This window comes from Pteropus medius, unplaced genomic scaffold (genome assembly GCF_902729225.1).
Source record: "Pteropus medius unplaced genomic scaffold, Ma_sr-lr_union100, whole genome shotgun sequence".
In the NCBI taxonomy this organism is placed as follows: domain Eukaryota; kingdom Metazoa; phylum Chordata; class Mammalia; order Chiroptera; family Pteropodidae; genus Pteropus; species Pteropus medius.
Genome location: NW_024344378.1, coordinates 12,005,574 through 12,027,147, shown reverse-complemented (window position 1 = coordinate 12,027,147; position 21,574 = coordinate 12,005,574). Strand labels below are relative to the sequence as shown.

The window sequence follows — 21,574 nt, the reverse complement described above, 5'->3', positions numbered from 1 at the left end:
AGAAATTGGTTTTAGATTTTGTACCATGAACCCAATGACTACAAATGGCAGTGACCGTTTTGGTTATTTGTACAGCCTCTTCTTGCTGTTGATTATCCATTCTCCCCACTCATTTCTTTTCCGAATTACAAGTGTGAGAATGGGCATGTGTTGTTCTCTTTCTCTTTACCACTTCACCAAACCCACTTGTATAAGGTGAAAATATTCTTTAATGTTTGTCACATAGCACATAGATGGCTCTGCAGGAAAATCCAAATCACTAATAAACACCTGTGGTGGGGTGTGTGCACCTTCTCTTCCAGGTCAAAGACATTTATCTTCATCCGGAGCCATTTTCCATTGAAAATGGGCTCTTGACACCAACACTGAAATCAAAGCGGGAACAGCTTGCCAAGTACTTTCAGACACAGATCAACAGCCTGTATAAGGACATCCAGGAGTAGGCTAAGGTACTGCTGGGAGGGGCTCAGTAGTATGTCTTGTGGGAATATGACTTAAAAACTAGTCTTATGTTCACTACTTGTCTTTCTGCCTGTCTATTGTTCTACCTACTAAATTATAAAACTATAGTTTGGGGGCTTTTTAAAAATAATATTAAGTGAGAAACTTATAATGTGGATGCTTGGCCCCCAACTAAATAAATCTTGTCCTTCCCATCTTAAATGTTGCTAACATTTAGGTTTTCGGGCTACTTTTATCAACATTCCTTTCTTCAAGGTCCATTTGTATTCTTTGTCCTTTCCCCATGACCTCCAACCTGTACAAGTGACCACTAGTTCAAGAGCCAAAGGGACCCTCTGACTTCTTGTTTTCTAGTAAAACCTAGTATGTCAACAGTTCCAGCACTTAGGCCTTCCAGTGTTCAAGTTAAGAGACTTTTCAATGACAAAAAGCTATCCGTAATTCATGTTTTCTTACTCCACCAAAACATGAAAATTTTGAACCAACCAGTCACTACTATTAATCATATCTGTGAGACTTCTTCTATGTACTTCTGTGTATACTAAGGGAAAAGTCTGATCATACTGAACATTTCCCAGACTCTCTAGTGTCTCTGACTGGGGACAATTAAAAACTGAACCTATGACATGTTGCCTAAAAAGCATGTTCTTCAAGTGTTATCTACAGTAATATCTGGTAACTAATTCTGTTCCCTACAGTTTGCTACTGAGCTGGAAGCTGTGGGGGAAGGACTTGAAACTTGTCAAGTGCACTCTTTCCAGTAAATGAAGCAAGAACTGAGTACAAATCTGAAGTGGGCATTGAGTAAAAACCTCCTGAACAGGGCACAAAGACCTGTGGGGAAGCCGGATGCCTGCACGACAGGCTTGTCTTCTGTGAAGGAACCGACTGATCTCGTCTCCCATGAAGTCCAGTTCCTGCTCTAGCTAAACCCCTGACAACACGTGTTGCTTCCACTTGTATATGTAAGGTCTTTAACATAATAAACTATTGCAGGAACTCATGTTGTGATGTGTTTTGTCACGGACCACGATGAGACTCGGCCTTAGATAAGGACCGCTTAACAATCAATCACGCAAGCCAGTGGCTCTCGATCTTGGCTACACACTAAAATCACCTGGGAGGTTAAAGATCCTGATGCTTGGATGCCATCGCAGGGATTTTGACTGAAATGGTCTGGGGTATGGCCTGGGCACTGGAATTTTTGAAAGGTCCTCAGGTGATTCTAGTATGCAACCAAGCCTGATAACTACTGAGGGAAACAGCTGCACTGAGAGGAAAGGGCCTCCTCATCCCACAGCTGTGAAAAAGAAAACAAATACCAGCCGAGCCCAAACTCCGACCAAGCCCGATTCAAGGTCTTTCTCCTTTACCATCTTTGCCGTACTCTAAGTGATCTTGAGAACGGTGCTGTTTTTTGGCCTCCAACTGGAGTTGAGAAAGTTCTTGGATGGTCTTTCTAGACTCTGAGTCCAGAAAAGCCGAACGTAATTCTGCAGTAGCTGAAACAAAAAGGAAGGCAAGAGTGAACTCACGGTCTTCTCTAGCTTGTTACCTCTTTGACTGCCTCTCATACCGCCCCCCACTCTGCCCCCCAACTCATTTCATCTGAACCGCACTGGCTGCCTTTCGGTCCTCAAACATGCCGGGCACATTCTAGTCTATAGTTTTTGTTGCCTCTGCCTAAAATGCAGATATTCCCAGAGGCACATGACTTGTTCTCTCATTTGTTTCAACTATCACCAGACCGTCCCACCGGCTCTCTTCATATACACGACTCCATCGAACATATATTTTACTTGTCTATCTCCTCACCCCTCATTGGAATGGGGCAGTCATGATTCATTAACTGCTGAATCCCAGAGTTAACTGTTACAAGCTTGGCCCCCAAAGCTCAAGTTCTCTGCCTTGGAAAAAATTAACACTGGAATAGGTGACTTCTGTAATTGTACTCACGTGTTTATAGACATGCCCGACTTTAAGTGTGCAAGTCCACCAGCTAGATCCACCACTCACATAAGCTTCAGGTTTTGATAGTCAAGTGTACACGAGCAGTTTGGTATCACTAGGTTGAAAGTCTCCTAGAATGCTGTGATCTCATTATGCCATTAATGGAGTTTATTTATTGAGAAAAATCTATATGTCTGTCTGAAGACTCATTGTTAAAGACATCAATTTTTCATAAGGTAGCAGAGCAGTTTTTCCATAAGGAACTAAGACAAATGTTTTCAGTCAGCAAAAAGATGCTTTAAGTAAAAACTATGATTTATAGAGAACATCCATTGACCTTTATTCGACAAAAATCAGCATTATTAAAAGACAGGTAACAAAATCTGAGCTCATGTTGAATCTGACAAATTAAGTTCTACAGTATCTAGAACATTACATAAGAAATATCAACTGAGGGGGAAACAGGATAAAAGCATCACATGCAGACGCTCCTGGCAAAGGGGGAATTATATCTGCAAGTGAGGTCCATATTGTGCAGTACATAAAAAAATCCTAGAGAAAATGCAATTGACTTACCTGGGTGAAGTGTTTTCCCTTTTGTGGAAAGAGGTGGCAAAGAGGGGCAGGAATTCAAAGGCATATTGCAGATGGCTTCTCTATTTCAAAATGGTCATAAAAATATTTAGATCGTGGCACTAGGGCACCTTTCAGGAAAAGAATGCCTTAACCAGAGTAGGGTCATTGCATAATTCTTTAGTAATATGTACAATTTTCAAGTAATGGAGCAGACTTAAAGAATCATTGTATTTAAGAGTGGCTATCTATTTTTCTTCTCATCCTCTGGGCCTTGATCCATTTCAGCATCACAGGGACACTTTTCCACGCAGTTTCTAGGGAACCATCCTCTTATTCTTGAAACACCTGAAGGAGAAATGAAACTGATGTGAAATAGTCAGATGTCCTGTAACGACGTTATTGAGACCCAGAAGTCCTATTACTTCAGATTAGTAAGTTTTTAGTTACACTTCTTTTCTCCCTTTACAATCTTTTATAAGCACAGTTTGAAGAGGGAAAAAAAGATTTTTAATTGTTCCCAACAAGCTAGAAAACAGGTATTTCCCAAATTCCATTCTCTGGGAAAGGAGCTAATGTGGTTTAGGACAGTTCCTAAGTGGAGTCGGGGGGACCCTGTCAGTATGGGTATTCACTTTCATGTGTGTGATCGTGGAAGGGTGTGTTTTGGCACAGTGTCACACACCATCTGTTCCAGGGAACTCTCGTCTTGTAGCCATTGTGAATTTCCTTTTTCTAACATGTAAATTTCTGTATCAAGATTTCCTAAGCTGTCATATGAGGTTGATTTACGATTACCTCTGTTTTTAAACGAGCATCCTAGGTTAATCTTTACTTTAAAAAGGAGCAATTCTAATGTGTCAATGTAAACTCATCAAAGTTAAATGCACCACTGAGGTACAGGGATGCTGAGGGTGGGAGAAGCTGTGGGAGCAGTGAGGGTGAGAAGTGAGGAGAAGGCATTTCTCTGTGTTTTGCACTCAATTTTGCTGTGAACCTAAAACTGCTATAAAAAAAGTAAAGTCTATTAAAAAAAATAACAAAAACTCAGACAGAGAATGTTTCAATCTATTAGTTTTTATAACTTAACAGGAATGGTCAGAGGGAGAGCGTATAGCTTAGGGGCTTACTCACCGGCCTGGGGGCCAGACCGCAGTGGGCTGGAGCCTGGGCTCTACAGTGTAGTGCAGCCTTGAGCAAGCGGCTCAGCCTCAGCTTCAGTTCCCTCACCAATCAAATGTAAATGACTGTACCTACTTCAGAGGGCTGTTGGGGACTTTAAAACCACCAGTGAAACATTTATACAAGTGTCTGTCACATAGTTAAGCATGAGCTCCAATGTTAGCCATTATTAAAAAGACATGACAAATACAAGTGGAGAAATAATACAAGGAGCTTCTTTTTGTTGCTTAGTGATGTGTCTTTCTAGTTATTTCTCCTGATGTATGTGATGTGATTATTTATGAAAGTTATTCTTGTAAAGTTTGGAATCATTGCTAGTCGTCTTGTCTTTTAAATATCCCCCTCCATTTTCATACCTTCTGTAAAGGAATCATCAAGAATTTTGTCTCCATACAACCAGTATCTGAAAGATTTAAAAGATTAAAATTATTTTAAGCTAAATGCCAACTTTGTCATTAAAGAAGAAACATAGTACTTTGTATCACTTACCGTAACCCTCTCGTGGCTAAAATGAACTCCCCTGTCTGCAGTCTTATTCGGGGCTCTTCAGTGCAGGGGCTGGTGAGGAAGGTTTTGATCCCTTTGTTCAAAGGGCAGCAGGCACCACTGTAATTTTCTATCACTTTATACCGAACCTGTTATCAGCAATCAGAAGAGCGATTTAACATTTCCCCACATCTAAGTTTTTTCAAGCTTGAATTTAAACTGTTAAAGGTACATCCAAAACATCAGGTGGTAAGTCTTTCCCTCCTAGTTTCCAATCCGCCTGGTTCCTCTATAGGAGGCAACTGACGTTTTAGTTCTCAAGGCTTTTTGTACCCGTCATTTCAAGCACATAGCTAATGAGACTTCCTGCAACGACGGCAATGTTCTGCACCCGCAGTGTCTGACGTGGTAGCCCCGAGCCACGTGAGCACTTCTAATGTGGCTCGTGCAACCGAGGTACTGAACTTTTAAATTTCACTGAACTTTCATTAACTTAGAATTAAATAGCCACGTATGGCTAATCATATTGTACAACATAATTGTAAAGATGGGTTTCATACTAACAAACTATATTGAGGAAATTTATTTTTCTCTTGGCAATATAAATTGACTAAATTGTCTCCAAACCTACAGTCCAAACTACTTAAATGAAAACACAAGTAAATTGCATTAAATTGCAACAAATATTTTAAGAAATATTATTTAATAAAAGCTAACATTTGGTTTCTACTCAAAGGCAATTTTAAAAACTACATAGAATTGCTGAGCTTGACAAAAGAAAAGAGGAATTAGTATCATTGCAAAAGAATTACTTACGCTTCTCACTCTTTTATCTGCTTTTTGTTTCAATTGTTCTATCTGTTTGGAAGATATAAAAAGAAAAAAAAGTCTTTTATCTCAGTGCTGAAAAACAATCTTTCCTCAACTACTGTATCAGAGTGATATGATAAACCCTCAACTTTCCAGCATTTCGAAGTGCTGACAATTTAAAGACCACATTTTTTTTTAGCATAGAAGGAAAGCCCTGCGACTAAACAGGGGCTAAAGTAGGGCTTTCTTCTTAGTGTTCTCCCTGTGGCCTGGACCAGGGAGATGTGCTCTCTGACCTCATGGAGCAACCAGGCTAGTATCTAAAGTAACACAGAGGTTCACTGGCTCTTTAGAGACATGGAAGACAGACTGCAAAACTTATCAAGTCTCAACTAAAAGTCATCATTACCACCCACTTTTCTCTGCTTATTCAGCAACCATTTATTAAATGGTATTCTATTAGATATAGTTGGAGAAAACACATGCTCTATGTCCTAGAAAACACATGGTCTCTGTCCTAGAATCTTGTCAAGTTAAAGATATAAGATATAAGAATTAAATAAAAATATAAGCCCTCAGGTGCTACCATACAGTAGCATGACTGAGTGCCAAACCCAGATGAGAACAGAGTGCAGAGATTAGACTTTAGGGAAGAGGTAGGACTGAAACTGGTCCTAATAATTTCCAATAGAGAGGACGGCATATGAGATAGAAGAGAACAGTATGAGCAACACGGGGTGGCAGGAATGTAGGTAGGCCGATTGGAAAGGATGGCTCCTGCTTGCAAGTAATTGGAAGGTGGTTTTGGCCAGATTTTATAAAACTAAGTTACGGTATCAAGACTTTATCTAAGTTAAGGAGAGATTTAAATAAAAGGAGAGAGAGATATGGTATGAGGAGTGCTTTAAATTATTCTCTTAGATCCATTTTGCCACATACTGAGAAACAATTTTTTATTGCTTAATTTTACTATAAAATGTCATCTGAATTAAGGAAAAGAAGGTGAGGCAAAAAGGAAAGACTATTTGAACAAAAATACTCACTGTTAAGCTGTACTGGTGACAGCCTTCTCTTATTGGCCACTCCAGTCCATCTCCTTCAGGGACCCCCGACCACGTAAATACCTGTTTAAAGTTCTTCCATCGACTTCCCATATCATAAGGAAAAACAAAGACTTCATCTAGTTGATAATACTGAATTCGATCTTTAGCCTGTGAATAACAAAGATGTAAGATAGCAGATGCCTTAAACGGCTTTTAGTAATATACAACTGAGAACTTTTATACCTCAAATTTGTATCATTCCTAAATATATGTCCTTGTTGTAGTGTTAGTGTACACAAAAAAGCTAAATAAATTTATCATAATATAAAATAACTTGACATATAACACCAACCTCATATGAGAATATTCAGAAAATGTCTGACAGGGCTTATTTAGGACTAAGCACTTAAAAATGCTTATTTAAAAGAGTTAGTAACTCTATTCCATATAGCAAAAATCCTCAGGGCTCCTGCTGTTCAGAACAAAAATATCCAGGTGTAAAGAAGAGATTTTGATAAAAAGAGGAAGCAAGGATTTTTCAGGATGGAAGAAACTGTTGTGTGGGGTGCACTATAATGAAATGGTTGTATCCTGGGTGACAGCGACACCTGAGAGAACAGCCAGGAACGGTGAAACAAGGGAGTCATCATTTTTTAAAAATTATTATTTTAAAAGCAGGTATGTGCAGATCTTATGGTTTTTTATACCATTACACATGTATGTATACTTATTTATAAATGCATTTATATGTACATTTTATGCATATACATAAATATTCAGGTTGTACAAATTATGTACTAGGCATTTAAATTGTTAGCTTTAACCTGAGATAAGCTACCTTAGAATTTCTTAAGTTCCGCTGACACCTAGTGGTATAAAGATACATTACTTATTCCTATAAGTGTACAAACCCAGGTGAAACTTGTATAAATTTTAGTGTTTGGTAATATCGATAAATAGTTTATAAACTTAAAAATCATTTTAATATTTTACTTAGTAACAACACCAATTTAAAATAACTCCTAGGCTTAGCAAGACTCTTTATAAAGAGTCTTGATCTTTCAAAAAAAAATTGTGAATCTCACATCAGTATATTATGCTAACTAGAAACTATACTTTAAAATATTTTATTAAAGGACAGTATTTTAAGTAAAGCTTCTTACAGTTACTTATGTGGTATTGATATTAATTCAATTAGTTAAAAGACCTATCAAACCGTAAAATGTATGAGTTTACCAAATTGTATAAACCCATCCACACATATAAAAGGGTAATTTCTTTTCCTTTTTTATAAACAAAAGCTTCAGAGTCTTCAAAACAGATAAGAATCTCAGACAACAGAGATTTAGGCTACTAAGAAAAAGTGGTAAAGATGAGAGTAGCTTACAAAAATTATTAAAGCATGGTCTCTAAGGAAATGGGGGGAATTCCATCAACGCTGTGTGTTAACAGGTGACAAAGGTGCATAGTACATGCTACAGGAAAAGGCAACAAAAGTACTTAACCTCTTACAGAGTGAGTCAAGGAAAGTTCCTTGGAAGAAATGGCACCTAAACTAAGTCTTGAGGGACAAGAAATAAGGCAAAGAAGCGAGGGTAGGAGTGTTCTAGACAAAGGGAACAACATGTGGAAAGACAGAGAAGTACAGATGTACAACGAGTTACTTGGTATTAGCTGGTATCAAGTGTGAGATGGGGTGGGGAGAGGTGGAAAATTCGGTTGAGAAGCAGATAAAGGAAGACATAAAAGATTTTATTATGTATAAGCTAAGGATCTTGGATTTAAATCTGTATATAAGTTGTTCTCAAAGCAAGTTTTGCATACCTCTTTGAGTCCCCAAGATCTTTCCTTGGGGTTAAAAAAGTCGAACACCTTTCATCATAATATTAAGATTTTATTTGCATTTTTCATAGTGTTGACATTTGCAACAGTGGGTAAAATTGCTAGCACCTTAAGCAGGAATCAAGACAGTGACCCCAAGCTGTATTAGTAGTTATATTCTTCTCCACTATATACTCATCGTTCGAAGAAAACACCCCACCAAAAAAAAGTTTTACAGAAGAATGTCCTTGGTGAAGCAATAAAAATTATTATTTTTCTTAAATCTCAACCCTCAAGAAGATATCTTTTTAATATTCTGTGTGACAAAATGGGAAGTACACATAAAGCATGCCAAAGTGGTTATCTCCAGGAAAACACCTGCTTGAGTTGTGAGCTGACAAAAGCTATATAGCCAGCTTTTTTCATGTAACACTATTTTTCTTGAAAGAATGACTCATGTAACAGATATCTAAGGTTATTTAAATTTTAGTATTTGGTGCACATTGTCTCAAAAATGAACAAAGTCAGATTATTACTTCAATGTAAACAACTGAACATCTGTTGCCAATGAAAAAAATTAAGGCTTTTGAGTGAAAATTAGAATTTTGGAAAATTTGTCTCTACCACTATGAGCTTATCAGCTTTCCAACATTTAAAGATTTTCCCCATAAAACAAGTAGTGATATAAATGAATGCATCAACATTTAAAAAATCTGCATAATCCTGTAAACCAATATTTTAACTAATGCCTAATATCCTAAAATCATGAATGAGTAAAAGATCCATTCAAAGAGACTGATGGATTTAAATGTAAAAGAGTACTGATGTAGTTCCAGATGTCACAAGCAACTAACCTTTCAAGAACTATTGTTTGTCAAGTTTTAATGCAGTATCAAATAGTATCCACTATTATCTAAAAGGCCTATTAAAATACTCTACCCCTTTCTATCTACTTATCTGTATGAGGCTGGCTTTTCTTCATATATGTCAATCAAAGCAACGAATTTCAACTGACTGAATGCAGAAAAAGTGTGAGAATCTAACAGTCTACTGTTAAGCCGGATATTAGAAAGATTTGTAAAAATATAAAACAATGTCACTCTTCTCCCTATTTTTATTTTAGAAATTGTATTTTTCAAAAAACATGCTAATTTTATTAATATATTATGGGTTTATTGTTATTTTATTTTAATGATTGTTATTTTAAAATGAAATAAATCTTCAAAAATTTTCTGAGAAAATATGGCGAATATCAATAGATATAATATACATTAGCAAAATCTCTTTAGTGTTCTTAACATTTTTTAAGAATGTAAAAGTGTCCTGAGACCAAAAAGCTTGAGAACTGCAGCTGTAACTTAATGTGCACAAACTGGCTTTCAGGGAGCTAAATATGTCCCATAGGTGTATTTTACTCGGCCCACAAAGGTTTGTGTTTTTAATCTGAACTGCTAGCTAACATTTAAAAATGGAAAGAAGATGTCACGGAAATCCAGAACTCTCACTTTCCTTCAAAAAATATTAGATGATCTCACAATACTGGGTGAGTATTCCCTTGATACAACAATCGGCTTCATCTGTCAGACAGCTCTGCCATGCAGGCTGGCTTCACTCATCTAGGTTACCTGCTTGGCCCCTGCGGGGATCTGGGTTTACAATCCTTGCTACAGTGATGAGCAGTGGAGAGGCTCTGAGTTTTAAGCAGGAAGCGGGATAGTCAAGATTACTTTTTAACCTAGAATCATAATAGATAATGTGATGTACTGGAGGTTGTGAGGTCTGTGGCAAGCTTAATGTTATAAGCCCTATCTGAAGTTTAAAGCACCAAACAAAACCTGACAGCACCTTGGTAGGATGGAAGTTCCTTTCCAAATGGGCTACCTTCTCTGCTAGTCTGAGTGAGAATGGCGAAATGGTTTAATGCGTGGCTGAAATCCCTTCAGCAACTCAGGGCATAGGAGAAGCATATTTCTATGGGAGTTACATCAAACCAGGGATGAATCAAAATGTCTCCTATATTAACCTTTTATGTGGCAAGCAAATGACTTAAGGAAACCATGTGGCAGCCAAGTTTTCACTTCCAGGCATTTAAGAGTTAATCTGATCTCTTAGTTAATCAGTACTTTATTGATATTGAGGAAATAAGTATTAAATTTACCTTTTCTTCGATCCATGATTCAATAGAAGTTTTGTTTCTGAGAATTATTTTCATCTGAAAATGAAATGATAGCAAAATGTTTTAATGGCACTTCGGTTCATTTAAGATTATTACCTTCATATTAACACCATGTGATAGTTTTTATTGCTCCATTCCACAGATGATGATATCAGGACAATAAAGGTTAAGCAACACAGAAAAATAACAATAATTATGTTTAATGAATACGAACAGGTGATCTTGCCTAAGTCACTTAAGTTTCTGAGACTCAGTAAGGAAAGGAAAATAATACTTGTCTTCAACTTCATTGATGGTTGATATGAAGATCAAGGGAGACTGTAAATGTGAGAAGAACTTTATAACTCTTCATAACTTAGTGCTACAAAACCAAGTTAACATGTTAAAAATTAAATCAATTACCTAGACATTCTAGTGAAGTTACTTCAAACTTATGACTAGTACAGAGAAGATTAGTTACCTAGTTACATAGACGGAATAAATAACAATTCCCATTTCATACTGCATACTTATATGCAGCCTTCATCTCTCATTACAAGCAGCCCCAATCACTTGACAACTTTTAGCAAGAAGTAACCGAGGAACTTACCTGTATGAAAAACAACATCCCAACCGCTATGGTTGTTCCTAAAGCTAATCCCAAGGCAAACAAGGTGGCAGCAAATGCAGCCAATCCAAATGGAATAATTGGCAGAGGATCTCTCCGAGCTGCACTCATATCGATCTTGACCGTGTTCCACCCAAAGGAGAGCTATAAACAACACCGCACACTTAAAATACATGTGTCATAAATGGTCAGATGCTACTGTGACATATAAAACAACTCGATTAAAAAGATCAACAAACGATGATTTGAAACTGGCCAAAGCAAATATAGCGGTTTCCAATTTAATTCTGTAGCTTGAGCTCATACTGATGAGCATGAAGTCATTCTTATTATTCTCAAATGTTACTTTTTTACTGTTTCTTCAGAAAGTGTTAGCCATACTCTACAAACATCAATGTGCATTTACAACACTAATCTAAATTCACCAATTTAGACACCAATTTCATTTGTAACTATGTTCTCATCCTCTCCTTCTTTTCAATATTTACAGTAACCTACAGGAACAAATATAGCCAGCCTAGGGTTCTGTTGTTTCTTCTCTCATGTTCCACAACCAGAGTTAAAAACTGGCAAAACGCAGGCAAATACGGCCTGCAGATGTGTATTGCCTGGCCTGCGAAATAGTTTAAAATATTCAGTTAGGTGCTAACAGTTAAAAATTGGGAGATTTCACGTTTTAAAAAAATCCAGATTTTCAGTTTTTTTCTTAAAAAGTTAGAAGATTTAGCATCACTGGGCTGGATTTCCAAATATCAAAAACTGGCTGAAGTCTAAATGGGTTGTCTCCTCTCTGAAGGGCACGTGTTCTCCGGTGTGCCTCAGTCCCATGAGGTCTGGTCCCTCATTTACCTTCCAGTCCTCTTTAAGGCATTGAATGGGTGACCCTTGAACTTTATCTCATGACTACCTGCGTATAAATCAACTCAGTCTGTTGCAGGATATTTTAGGACGCACACCTGTGCCAGGAGCCTCTTTTCCGGGCACTGGAATTAGAAACAAAGGAAAAACTACAACTTATCACCTGGATTGGATGGAAACAGAAAGCCCTGGTGTTGTCTTTTCCTTCTTGCTCTCCCTGCCTTCCTCCGCATTATTCTTACCACAGCTATCAAGTTTGAAAGCTAATAAATTATACGTATAGAACTAAAGTTATTAACAACTTCAACTAGAGATAGGAAAGTGAATTTCCAGGACAAAATCATCTTTCCTCATTTTAAAAATTAAGTTTTAATGCTTTTCTAAAAAGAATTTATGTAGAAGTAAAGCGAAGTTCTGTTTTCCTACCTAAATCATAGAAAGCATATTTCCAAAAGGGACTTCTTAAATAATCTTGACAACTACTATTTAATCTGGCATGAATGATTTTAAAACACTTTCACTTACCCGGTTATAAAGCTGTGTATACATGGTCATAACAAAAATGAAGGCAGCATGAATACAACCCAGTGGTGCCAAAAGGAGAAAGAGCGTGAACGAAGCATGATTCTGGTAACCGCAACAGTTGTTGATCCAAGGACAGTGATGGTCCATCTTCATCACACACCTAACAAGAAAAATGTATATAAAACATGAGGCAGAAAATCATGTCTCCTTTAGGAAACTTTGGTCTTCAAAAGATCAAGCAAATAGAATCCAGCATGTCCGTGAGTCACAGAGGAATTATACTTATGGAACCGATAGAAAAATCTTTGAGTTTTTAAACAGTTCTGAACAGTGACTTATTTTAAATTCTAAACAGCACATAAAAGGACAGCCTTTGTATCAGCTTCTGAGGAAAAGATGTCTGCTACTTGTGAGTTTGTTTAAAGAAGGCAAGAGGCTCACTGAGAAAGGTTCATTATAAGGAAACCAGCATGGTTCTTGGTTTTTCTCTGGCTCTGAAATGCAGGGACTGAAGTGTAGTACATTAGAGACTCAACAAAATCACTTATAAATCTCCACTGGGGTTGACAGGCCCTAGCAGACTCTTGTAACGTACTTCCTTCCTGTCCTCAGCCTTTAAATGTGGAATCTCTAAGCTAAGCAAGCAACTATGGAATATAAGATGTGTAATAAACAAAGTCTTACTGAGCTTCATTCCCTTTTTGTTGCTAGAAGAAAATGTCGTGGCCTCAAATTAACTTTATTTGCCTCCAGGGTTCTCCTAAACCTCAACAATCTTATCAGAAATTTCTTACTAATCAGTGGATTTAACTCTTCATTTTTAAAGTTTCTAGCTTAGTTCACATTTTTGTAGTGATAACGTTTTTCTTCCCATTAAGTTTTTTTATTAAACACCTGTGATAACAGACACCTGGAATCATTAGATTTGTATAAAGTATAAATGTTAATTTGTACAAAGTATAATGTTAACAAGGGAAAAAGCAGCTCTTCATTATAATTTGGACTCAGAACAATTCCAAAGCTAGTCAAGATGACAGTCGACAAGCAAAATTAATCTTAACCTATGGAAACAACTTGAAGGTGTAACTTTTTACCATGCTCTTGGCAGGGCAAGAAGCAAAGCAAATCTGTATTTTTCTAGAAAAATCTTTTCACTTGTAACAAAAGTGAGATAATCAGAATTGAAATTTAAGAATAAAACGGACATGCTGGATACTTAAGTTTATTTCGACAATACTTTTTATAAAGTAGCCACCTTGCAGAGTATAAAACTAGGATTGATGTGGCAGAAAAAAACAACAAAAGACCAGTCTCCAAGGGGATCAGACCCTGATGAATGGTAAAGACAGATGGTACCTGTTACACTTTCGGCAGTGATGTGACCGTGGCGCCTTGTATGCTTGGCAGACTTTACAATACTGGAGGTACATGCTATCCTGAGAATTTTCCTTGGTGGCAAGATATAAACAAAAAACCATCAGATAATCGATCTTAAGTAATAACAAGCCTTACGAGCAAGAGCTTTCCTATGGTTTGATTTCCTTTTATGGAGAAGGGGAAAGAAGGGAATCTTAACTTCCATTTCCAGCCCTTTGATTTGAGCTAAATTATTTTTAAGTAATGAATTTTTGGTTCAGCATCACTCTCCCAATTACCCAGAAGTCATTTTAAATTTCTCTTCTTCGTCCTCCACCCAAATCTGCTGTCATTGAGTACAGTTTGTTCTACTATCCAAAATCTTAGAAGAAAAGTCGGAGTTCAGGAAGAAGGTAGCTGACAACCTGGCAGGTACGGCAGAGTGGGGATTCAAGCACCAGAATTGATCCTCTTAATAATATAATATTCCTATAACATAACTCTTGACTATGACAGAGCTCTTCTTGAAAACCTCTAACTCCCTAGGCCTAAGAATTTCTTGTGTATTTGAGGCCTTCCATAATCTGCCTTTGTTTCAGCCTTATCTGCACTATATAATCTGTCTGCTGTTTCTGAAGACTCTTCCACCATTCTCTGAATCTAAAATGTCTTCTTCATCGCCTGTTGAAATTCCCACAGCTCCCGTAGGTCCCCAGCTGAAAATGATCAGTTCCTTCTAATTCCAGCAGCACTCACCACGTTACTCTACAGTTCAGTTATTTGCACAAGCGCCTTGGTTTCTCTCCTCAGTTACAAGGCTTTCCAAAATATGAACTGTCTTACCCATTTCTGTACCCACTTCATATAATACACTAGTGTTTCCCCAATTTTAACAAACCTAAGAATTATCAGGAGATTTTGTTAAATGCAGATTCCGAATCAAAAGGACTGGAGTACAGCCCAAGAGTCTGCATTTCTAACAAGCTACCAGGTGATGTCCCTCGACAAGAAATACAGAAATCCATAAGCATAAATTTTCTAAAAAATTTTAAGAAACTATAAATTGATTCACATAGTACTTCCCAATTTTCACTGCAATGATTTTTAAACTTTATGATTTAAACAAGCATTTTCTAGAGAATTTTTCTCAGTTCGGAGGATTTTAATGTATTACATGTAAAAAGATCCTAGAGCCAAACTGTACTGTGAAATTATAAAAGGTCTATGATACAGTTTCCTAAATTCATGATCATGGACTCATTTCCCCCTCCATTTTTGTTTTAAATGCCTGCATTAAAGTATTCAATGAAATTGCTTTGGAAAATACTAATTTAGATATTTTCAAACAAGTATGAAATATATTATTTGAGCTTTAAATAATCAGGGACTAGAATATGCTTAGTCTCTAGCAAGGCAAAAACCAGGGTATATGTTTGATATTATTAGTTAGAAGATAAAGCAAAAACTAAATATGTGATAATCTAATATTAGAGTTCATCATCTAAAAGGATCTTTTTCTTACCGGTTTCCACCCCAAAGGGACAAAGCCAGGACCAATAAACATGGCATTGAAGTAATTATAAAGAATCATGACAGTCCAATTTATCAACATGATGAAATTCACGCTTCCTCCAGTTGTATGTAAGGGCCAATACCACAACACAGAGTCAATCATGGCCATTGTAGAACATATTGCTATAACACCGAGGGCTATAATGGGACCCCAGTGACACAGTCTCTTTAATTCTTGGAGATTTTCAAACTTGATGACGGAGCAGAAAGTACTCATTTTGGTGAGGAAGAATGCCTTCCTAGCTTTAAAGAATTATAGCTTTCCTTTTTCTGTGCACACATTTCCATGAACCACAAGTCCATGTGTGTTCCTTAATTGACATGCCTTCATGTCGTGCGATGTTAATGCAGATTATGCCATTTTCACTGTTACACACTCAGAGGTCTTTAAGTAGGAGATTCCAGTATCTTGGTTTGAAACCCAATCTAAAGAAAATAGAATGAGAAAGTTCAGTAAAAAAATTTATTATATACTATATTTAACTTCAATAACCACCTAAATAAAAATATCTCACAAGTGCACTACCATGGAGTGGGTATCTTGTGAAGTGCTGAGAAGAACTGTTTTTATCCTATCTAAAATATGATTCGTCTAAATGGCATGTAAACTGGATACATGATTATCAGGGGACTGACTGATTGTCCAACGTTTAGTGAATGGTTTGGGGAGACAAAGATTTTCCCAGCTGGGAAGCAGGGCTTTAGGGTTGATCTAATCCAACTACCTTCTTCATAGAAAAGAAATTGGCTTAGAGAGGCTATGTGATTACACCAAGGTCACGGGTAACAGCTGAACCCAGAATAGAAACCAAGTCATCGAACTTCCTTTGTGGAGTTCTAAACTACCTCTTACCGAATCTCAAATTAAGTATGAGCCAGACTTGGTCTACACTATTTGCCTCCAGTTGCTCCCGAAACACCAACGTAAGAGTCTATCTGCGCCAAAGGTAAGGAACCAAGAGAGTGAAAACGCCGCCTTGTTACTTGTGTGGGGGAGGGGAAACAGAGGTGTGTGTGAAATCATGTCTGGGGGCGTATATGAGAAAAAACATGATTGAGAACATTTGGGGGGCGGGGGAGAGAAGAGGAAGTGCCTCCGGGAGCGAGGGGCTGAAAAGACCGGAAGGTGAGCTCCGTGATTTGGAGACGGGTATTTCCGATGAGACTGCAGCAAGTCAAGGGAAGATCTGCGGTACAGAGTAAAAGACTTCCACGCAACAGATGTGTCTGCCTTGTGCCTCAGTTTCCCGCCCATGTCATGGAGTAGAGCGCTTATAAATCCTCACTCAGGGAAAGAACATCCTGGTAAGCGTGCTTGGTCCCAAAGTACTGGAGACTTTGACCTCACTCGGGTGCGGTGAAGACCGCCAAAATCATGGTTACATCCCCAGCCTTGACTCCCACCTCAGTCTGGTCCTTGGTGCCCGGTCCTCGGCCATCGCATTTCCGGGGCGGCCTGGGATCAACCGGAACAGGTTTTCTCCTTTTCGGGTAACTTCATTATGGGTACCTCAGTCCAGAGCAAGCAGAAAGCAAATCCTGATTTTAGAAGCTTGAATTAGGAGCCCGCAAGGACCCGTTCGTCTCTCCGCTTGCGCTCTCACCGTTCCTCTCCCGCTCAGGACCCGTGCGCAGTCTCCGTGAGAGCCACTTCCGGGAGTTTCGCCGCATCAAACTTCCCTCCGGAAGCAAGCTCCTGTGACCTGTAGCTTGAGGACAGGGAGCTACTTTGTAGAACATGGAGAGGCAAAAAAAAAAAAAATTAAATGCTTTCAGTGATCCCTGAGAACCCGAATATTTTGGGAGGCACTTTGGGGCACTAACTTAAGTGCTTTTCCTTAGTTATTTTCATAATTTCGTAGCCTTCGCAGAAAATAAAACGCGCACTCTGTCCAATTTCCGGAGGACCGAGATTGTGTAGGACAACCAGGAAGCGGCCGGGCTGGGAGCTGTCCCCGGCTCTCCGCTCTGCTCTCGAGGGCAATTCCCAGGGTCCTTACACTGTGTTCTCCTACACAGCGTGATTCCCTGCCCCGATCCAGGCTCCGGCCCGGGCCAATCACTCTGGAGCCACCATGTCTTCCGACTTCGAAGGCTACGAGCAGGACTTCGCGGTGCTCACTGCAGAGATCACAAGCAAGATTGCGAGAGTCCCCCGACTCCCTCCTGGTGAGAGCCCTGTGCGGCTGGGCGAGGGTGGCCCGCAGAGTCGCGACTCTCAGGTGGTGGGCAATGGAAAGCCGTCTGCACAAGTGTGTCTGAGGCGCGAGGCTGGAGTGAAGTGGTGTTGGGGCCCTCCCGGAGGGATGGAGCTTGATTTGGTTTGACGGTAAAGGGACGGTCCAAGCTGGCTTGTGGAGTGCAGTGTAAAGAGCCCTTCTGGGCTCCAAGTACACATTTCGCCGCCTTGTTACTTGTGTAATCTTGGGAAAGTTTCTATGAGTCTTAGTTTTTTGTTGCTGTTTTTTTGTTTGTTTGTTTTGTTTTTTGGCGGGGAGAAGGGTTCGTTTGTAAAATATAGCGATATGAGAATATTTAAAAAGAATGAATGAACATACTTAGATTATAGGTCTGACATTGTTTTATTAGTAATGGCGTTATTATTATATGTAGCAAAACAAGATTAAGAACCATAGTGCCTGGATTCAAACCCCAGCTCTGCCACGCAGAAGTTGTGACATATAGGCAAGTTTCTTAACCACTCTCAACTTTCCTTCTTGGTAAAATGGGGAAAATTGTATATCTCTCATAGGGTTGCTGTGTAGATTAAATTATTTAACATATATAAAGCTTTTCCTTGGTGCTAGTTGCCATTATCATTAGTGTTTTTCATACCCCGCAACCCCATTTATTATTTCTCATTTGTCTTGGGAGTAGGGGGAATTCTATAACCCAATTTTATGTAAAACTTAGTACAGGATAATTTTTCTCACTTTTCAACTTCCATCCAGAAGTGTTTTTATTTTTGTTTTTGTGTTTTAGCACATGTTATTTTCTATGCTAGATGGTCAACTATGTGCAGGTGGGAGTTAAATTTGATTTCGTTGGCATTTACTTAGAAGGGGCTCAGATAAAATGTTTAAGTGAATGAACAAATATATAAATGTGATGTTTTGTGATTTTTGTTCGTAAGACATTGTTTTAGGCGTTGTCTTTCTCTAAATACAGATTTAATTTGAGAGTTAGTTGCAGATAATTGTTACTTTTTGGTTTTGTTTCGCTAGGGAAATTGAACCATCATCAGGATACTAGACTTGGCCCTACCTTAGCTCTGGGGTGTAAAGCATAGGACAAGGAGTGCTTGTTGATCTGTGAACTGATGGGCACATATCACAGTCCCACCTTGTTAGTTAATCATCGATGCCAGCAGTAATTTCTACTGGACCTAAGTTGTCATTCCTCTTTCCCTTTTCCCTACCTCCCCCCAAATTTATATGTTTAAAAATAATTTTTATTTCTTTATTTCTTTGTTTTTCTTCCCCCCACCTGTTTTCTATTAATAGGGATATTTGCTTGAAGCCAGGATCTCTGAATTTACACCCCACTCATCTCCTGAAGTCCCAGTTAGTTCTGGAGGAGGTGGATGATGTCTTAAGGAGGTTTATGAGTCCAAGTGAGGGAACAAGAGGAGAGAACCAAGGTAGCATATACCACCGAGCTCTGCTGCCTCAGATTTTTGTGGAGAAAGTGGCTGATGGCCTCACCACTTCATGATACACCACCTCGCCTCTTCTCTTCGGTTCTGCTTTTCTTCCACTGCCCAACCAAGATCACCTTGATTTTTATTATTGTTGGTGACTACTTCCTTGGTCTTCAGTCCCAGAGCCTCAGATTATCAGGATTTGTGATTTCAGTTGGATTGTTGCTTGTTTTTAATCGGCAATAGTTTTAGCAGTAGAAACATTTTTTTGTTTGGGCTAATTCCTTTCGTACTGGGAAGTTGTCTTATAAAGTAACAAAGTCATCCCTGGATACAAAGTTGTAAAAACTTTTCCAAGTAAATAGGTTTTGTTACAATTTATTTTTTTGTCTTTATATTGTAATGTAACCATTTTTATGATACAGAAAGCTATCTTCTTAAATATCTTCAAAATAAAGGCTTAACTTTCCTTAGCTATAGTATATTGTAAGGCCTAAACACTACAGCTACATTAGAAGTGAAAGGAGACTGTATAGCTGACACTGGAAGAATGCTTATTGACTTGAATATTCGAACAGTAGGAATTCTTAAAAATATAGCGATTTTCCTCATAATAATTACTGCTTTTGCTCATTTTATAATCTTTCTGATTGATGAATAGAAAAAGATGAAAAATACACCTACGTAGTTATGAATTTCAGATGTATGTCTGTGAACTAATGGAAAGTAATATGTATAACCATGGCAAAAACAGTATGATTAAAAGTAATTATAATCTCTTGTTCTGGGCATCATTAGTGGTTGACCCAGAGGAGGTGAACCACAATTTACTTCAGTTAAGAAGGTTAAAAATTGGAGAAAACTTTTCAGCCAAAGCACTTCATTCTCCAGCATATTAACTTATATAAATTGAAGTAGAATGAGTAGGATTGATTGCAATTAACTTCATTCTCTGCTGTGCACAAGCAATGTATTAAAGTGTTACTTCCAAAGAGAATAGAAAAGATTGAATATTTTAAAACTTTATTTTAAAAATTCAATTGCTCTGTGACATGTTTTAAACAATAAAAAGACTGCTTTTAGACTAAAGTGTTTGAATCTTAACTAATTTTAGAAGTCGGGCTGAGATGGATCGATCCCTTTTAAAGTAATCCTCTTATGGCACTGTGTTTTACATTTGATTTTAATGATTAGTGTCCTGTGGTAAAGTCAGGAAAGTGGATAAGTGGAAGCCGTAATCTAATTGTGAAGTTCCTTTTCTTCTGGTGATATATTCTAAGTTAGGGGGATACTTTACAGGTGCAGAGTTTCCATTATATCACGCAGTCTTCTTGAAGGATCTTGAACAAAATGTTCTCTTGCAATTAGTTGTTTACCTTACCATTCAGAGCAATAAATGGTCTATTGAGAATCCTATCACTTTGTGTGGCTGTCATCAGAAATACCAAGAAAGATATGACAAATTGGTTAAGAGTCACACGTGGCATCAGATCTGTTTAGAATCCCAGCTCTGCTACTTACTAGATATGCAAATCTTGGGCAAATTGCTTGCTCTCTCTAAGCCTGCTTCCTCCAACTGTGAAACTGTGTGTGGGGTGGTGGTAATACTTTCAAACTTGTGGTGGTGTAAAAATCAAACAAAATAAAGCATATAACTTAATAGCACATTTTTTTCCCCTAGAGAAAGTACTTGATGAATTTAGCCATTAGTGATGAATATTATTGCTGCTGCTGAAGACAAAAGCTGATAGGGTTAGTCAGGACCCAGCTCCTCAGACTTTGTTATAGTAATTAAACTCTGAAAGGAATCTTGGACTTCAATTCTTGCTTCCTTTCTATGCCTAAACTAAAGTCAGGTGAATCTCTCCTAACGAACACCTGCCTTGGAAGGGAGGCGAATGAGGGACTTTGGGATATAAAACAAATTGGGATTTGAACTCAGGATATTAAGGAGGGAGTCGGGGAAGAAAAGTGAGAGTGGTGAGCCGAGACAGGTGTCCTTTCTAGAAGGAAATGCTGGAGTCTAGCTGATTAGTTCTGCTAAGCCCTGGAGACTTTTGGAGACAGACATAACTATGTATGGAAGAAATCATAAATGTGGTTGCATGATTTACTCTTGCCTTTGCACGGTGGTTATAGTGAGAGAATTCAGAAATGTCTGCTTTTATTGATGAATACTTTGCTTAAACTATATGTGGCTCTGGAGGAGCTAAAATGTCTACATGTTACACGTGAAATGTGGCTATTGCCACGTAGTGAAATGAGAATAATTTGGATATATTAGGTTAAATATTATTAAAACTAAAAATATGTATATTAAAACTAATTTTACTTGTTTCTTTTTACTTTTAAAATGTAGCTACTAGAAAATTTTAAGTTATATGTATGACTTGCATGCATTACATTTCTATTCTTGAGAGTTAGAATCGAAGGGATGGTTCTAGTGCTAATTCAGGAGCTCAGGTGCAGAGTGAGTTGAAGTAGAGTGGGTAGGATTTGAGTTGGGTGTATAC

General features: G+C 38.1%; 3 protein-coding genes across 16 annotated transcripts in view; 2 read left to right on the top strand and 1 right to left on the bottom strand.

The window, feature by feature from the left end:
• Nucleotides 1–1,461, top strand: part of ACSL5 (acyl-CoA synthetase long chain family member 5) — a 41,415-nt gene extending 39,954 nt beyond the window's left edge. For all 3 annotated transcript variants that reach the window (XM_039871200.1, XM_039871202.1, XM_039871199.1), the window contains exons 21-22: nucleotides 303–449; nucleotides 1,161–1,461. In XM_039871200.1, coding sequence (XP_039727134.1) covers nucleotides 303–443 — 141 coding nt within the window. In that variant the 3' untranslated portion in view covers nucleotides 444–449; nucleotides 1,161–1,461. The remainder of the gene's footprint in view (nucleotides 1–302; nucleotides 450–1,160) is intronic.
• On the bottom strand, nucleotides 192–17,058 carry ZDHHC6 (zDHHC palmitoyltransferase 6). Of its 3 annotated transcripts, XM_039871203.1 has the most exons (12): nucleotides 16,826–17,058; nucleotides 15,372–15,847; nucleotides 13,850–13,941; nucleotides 12,494–12,653; nucleotides 11,093–11,254; nucleotides 10,486–10,539; nucleotides 6,507–6,674; nucleotides 5,470–5,511; nucleotides 4,657–4,802; nucleotides 4,524–4,570; nucleotides 2,419–3,333; nucleotides 192–1,964 (listed from the first exon to the last, which is right to left on the bottom strand). In XM_039871203.1, exons 2-11 carry the CDS (start codon nucleotides 15,636–15,638, stop codon nucleotides 3,230–3,232), a joined length of 1,242 nt encoding a protein of 413 aa, XP_039727137.1. In that variant the 5' UTR covers nucleotides 15,639–15,847; nucleotides 16,826–17,058; the 3' UTR covers nucleotides 192–1,964; nucleotides 2,419–3,229. The 3 variants fall into 3 exon arrangements, with proteins under 3 accessions (XP_039727137.1, XP_039727138.1, XP_039727139.1); XM_039871204.1 differs by lacking the exons at nucleotides 192–1,964; nucleotides 11,093–11,254 and having other exon boundaries at nucleotides 2,728–3,333; XM_039871205.1 differs by lacking the exons at nucleotides 192–1,964; nucleotides 16,826–17,058 and having other exon boundaries at nucleotides 2,728–3,333; nucleotides 12,494–12,563; nucleotides 13,852–13,941; nucleotides 15,372–15,418.
• The window catches only part of VTI1A (vesicle transport through interaction with t-SNAREs 1A), a 348,076-nt gene continuing 343,029 nt past the window's right edge, over nucleotides 16,528–21,574 (top strand). For 9 of the 10 annotated variants that reach the window (XM_039871209.1, XM_039871212.1, XM_039871216.1 and 6 more), the window contains exon 1: nucleotides 17,163–17,590. In XM_039871209.1, coding sequence (XP_039727143.1) covers nucleotides 17,497–17,590 — 94 coding nt within the window. In that variant the 5' untranslated portion in view covers nucleotides 17,163–17,496. Of the gene's footprint in view, nucleotides 16,727–17,162; nucleotides 17,591–21,574 lie in introns of those variants that run through there. The other variant, XM_039871206.1, reaches the window with a different exon arrangement.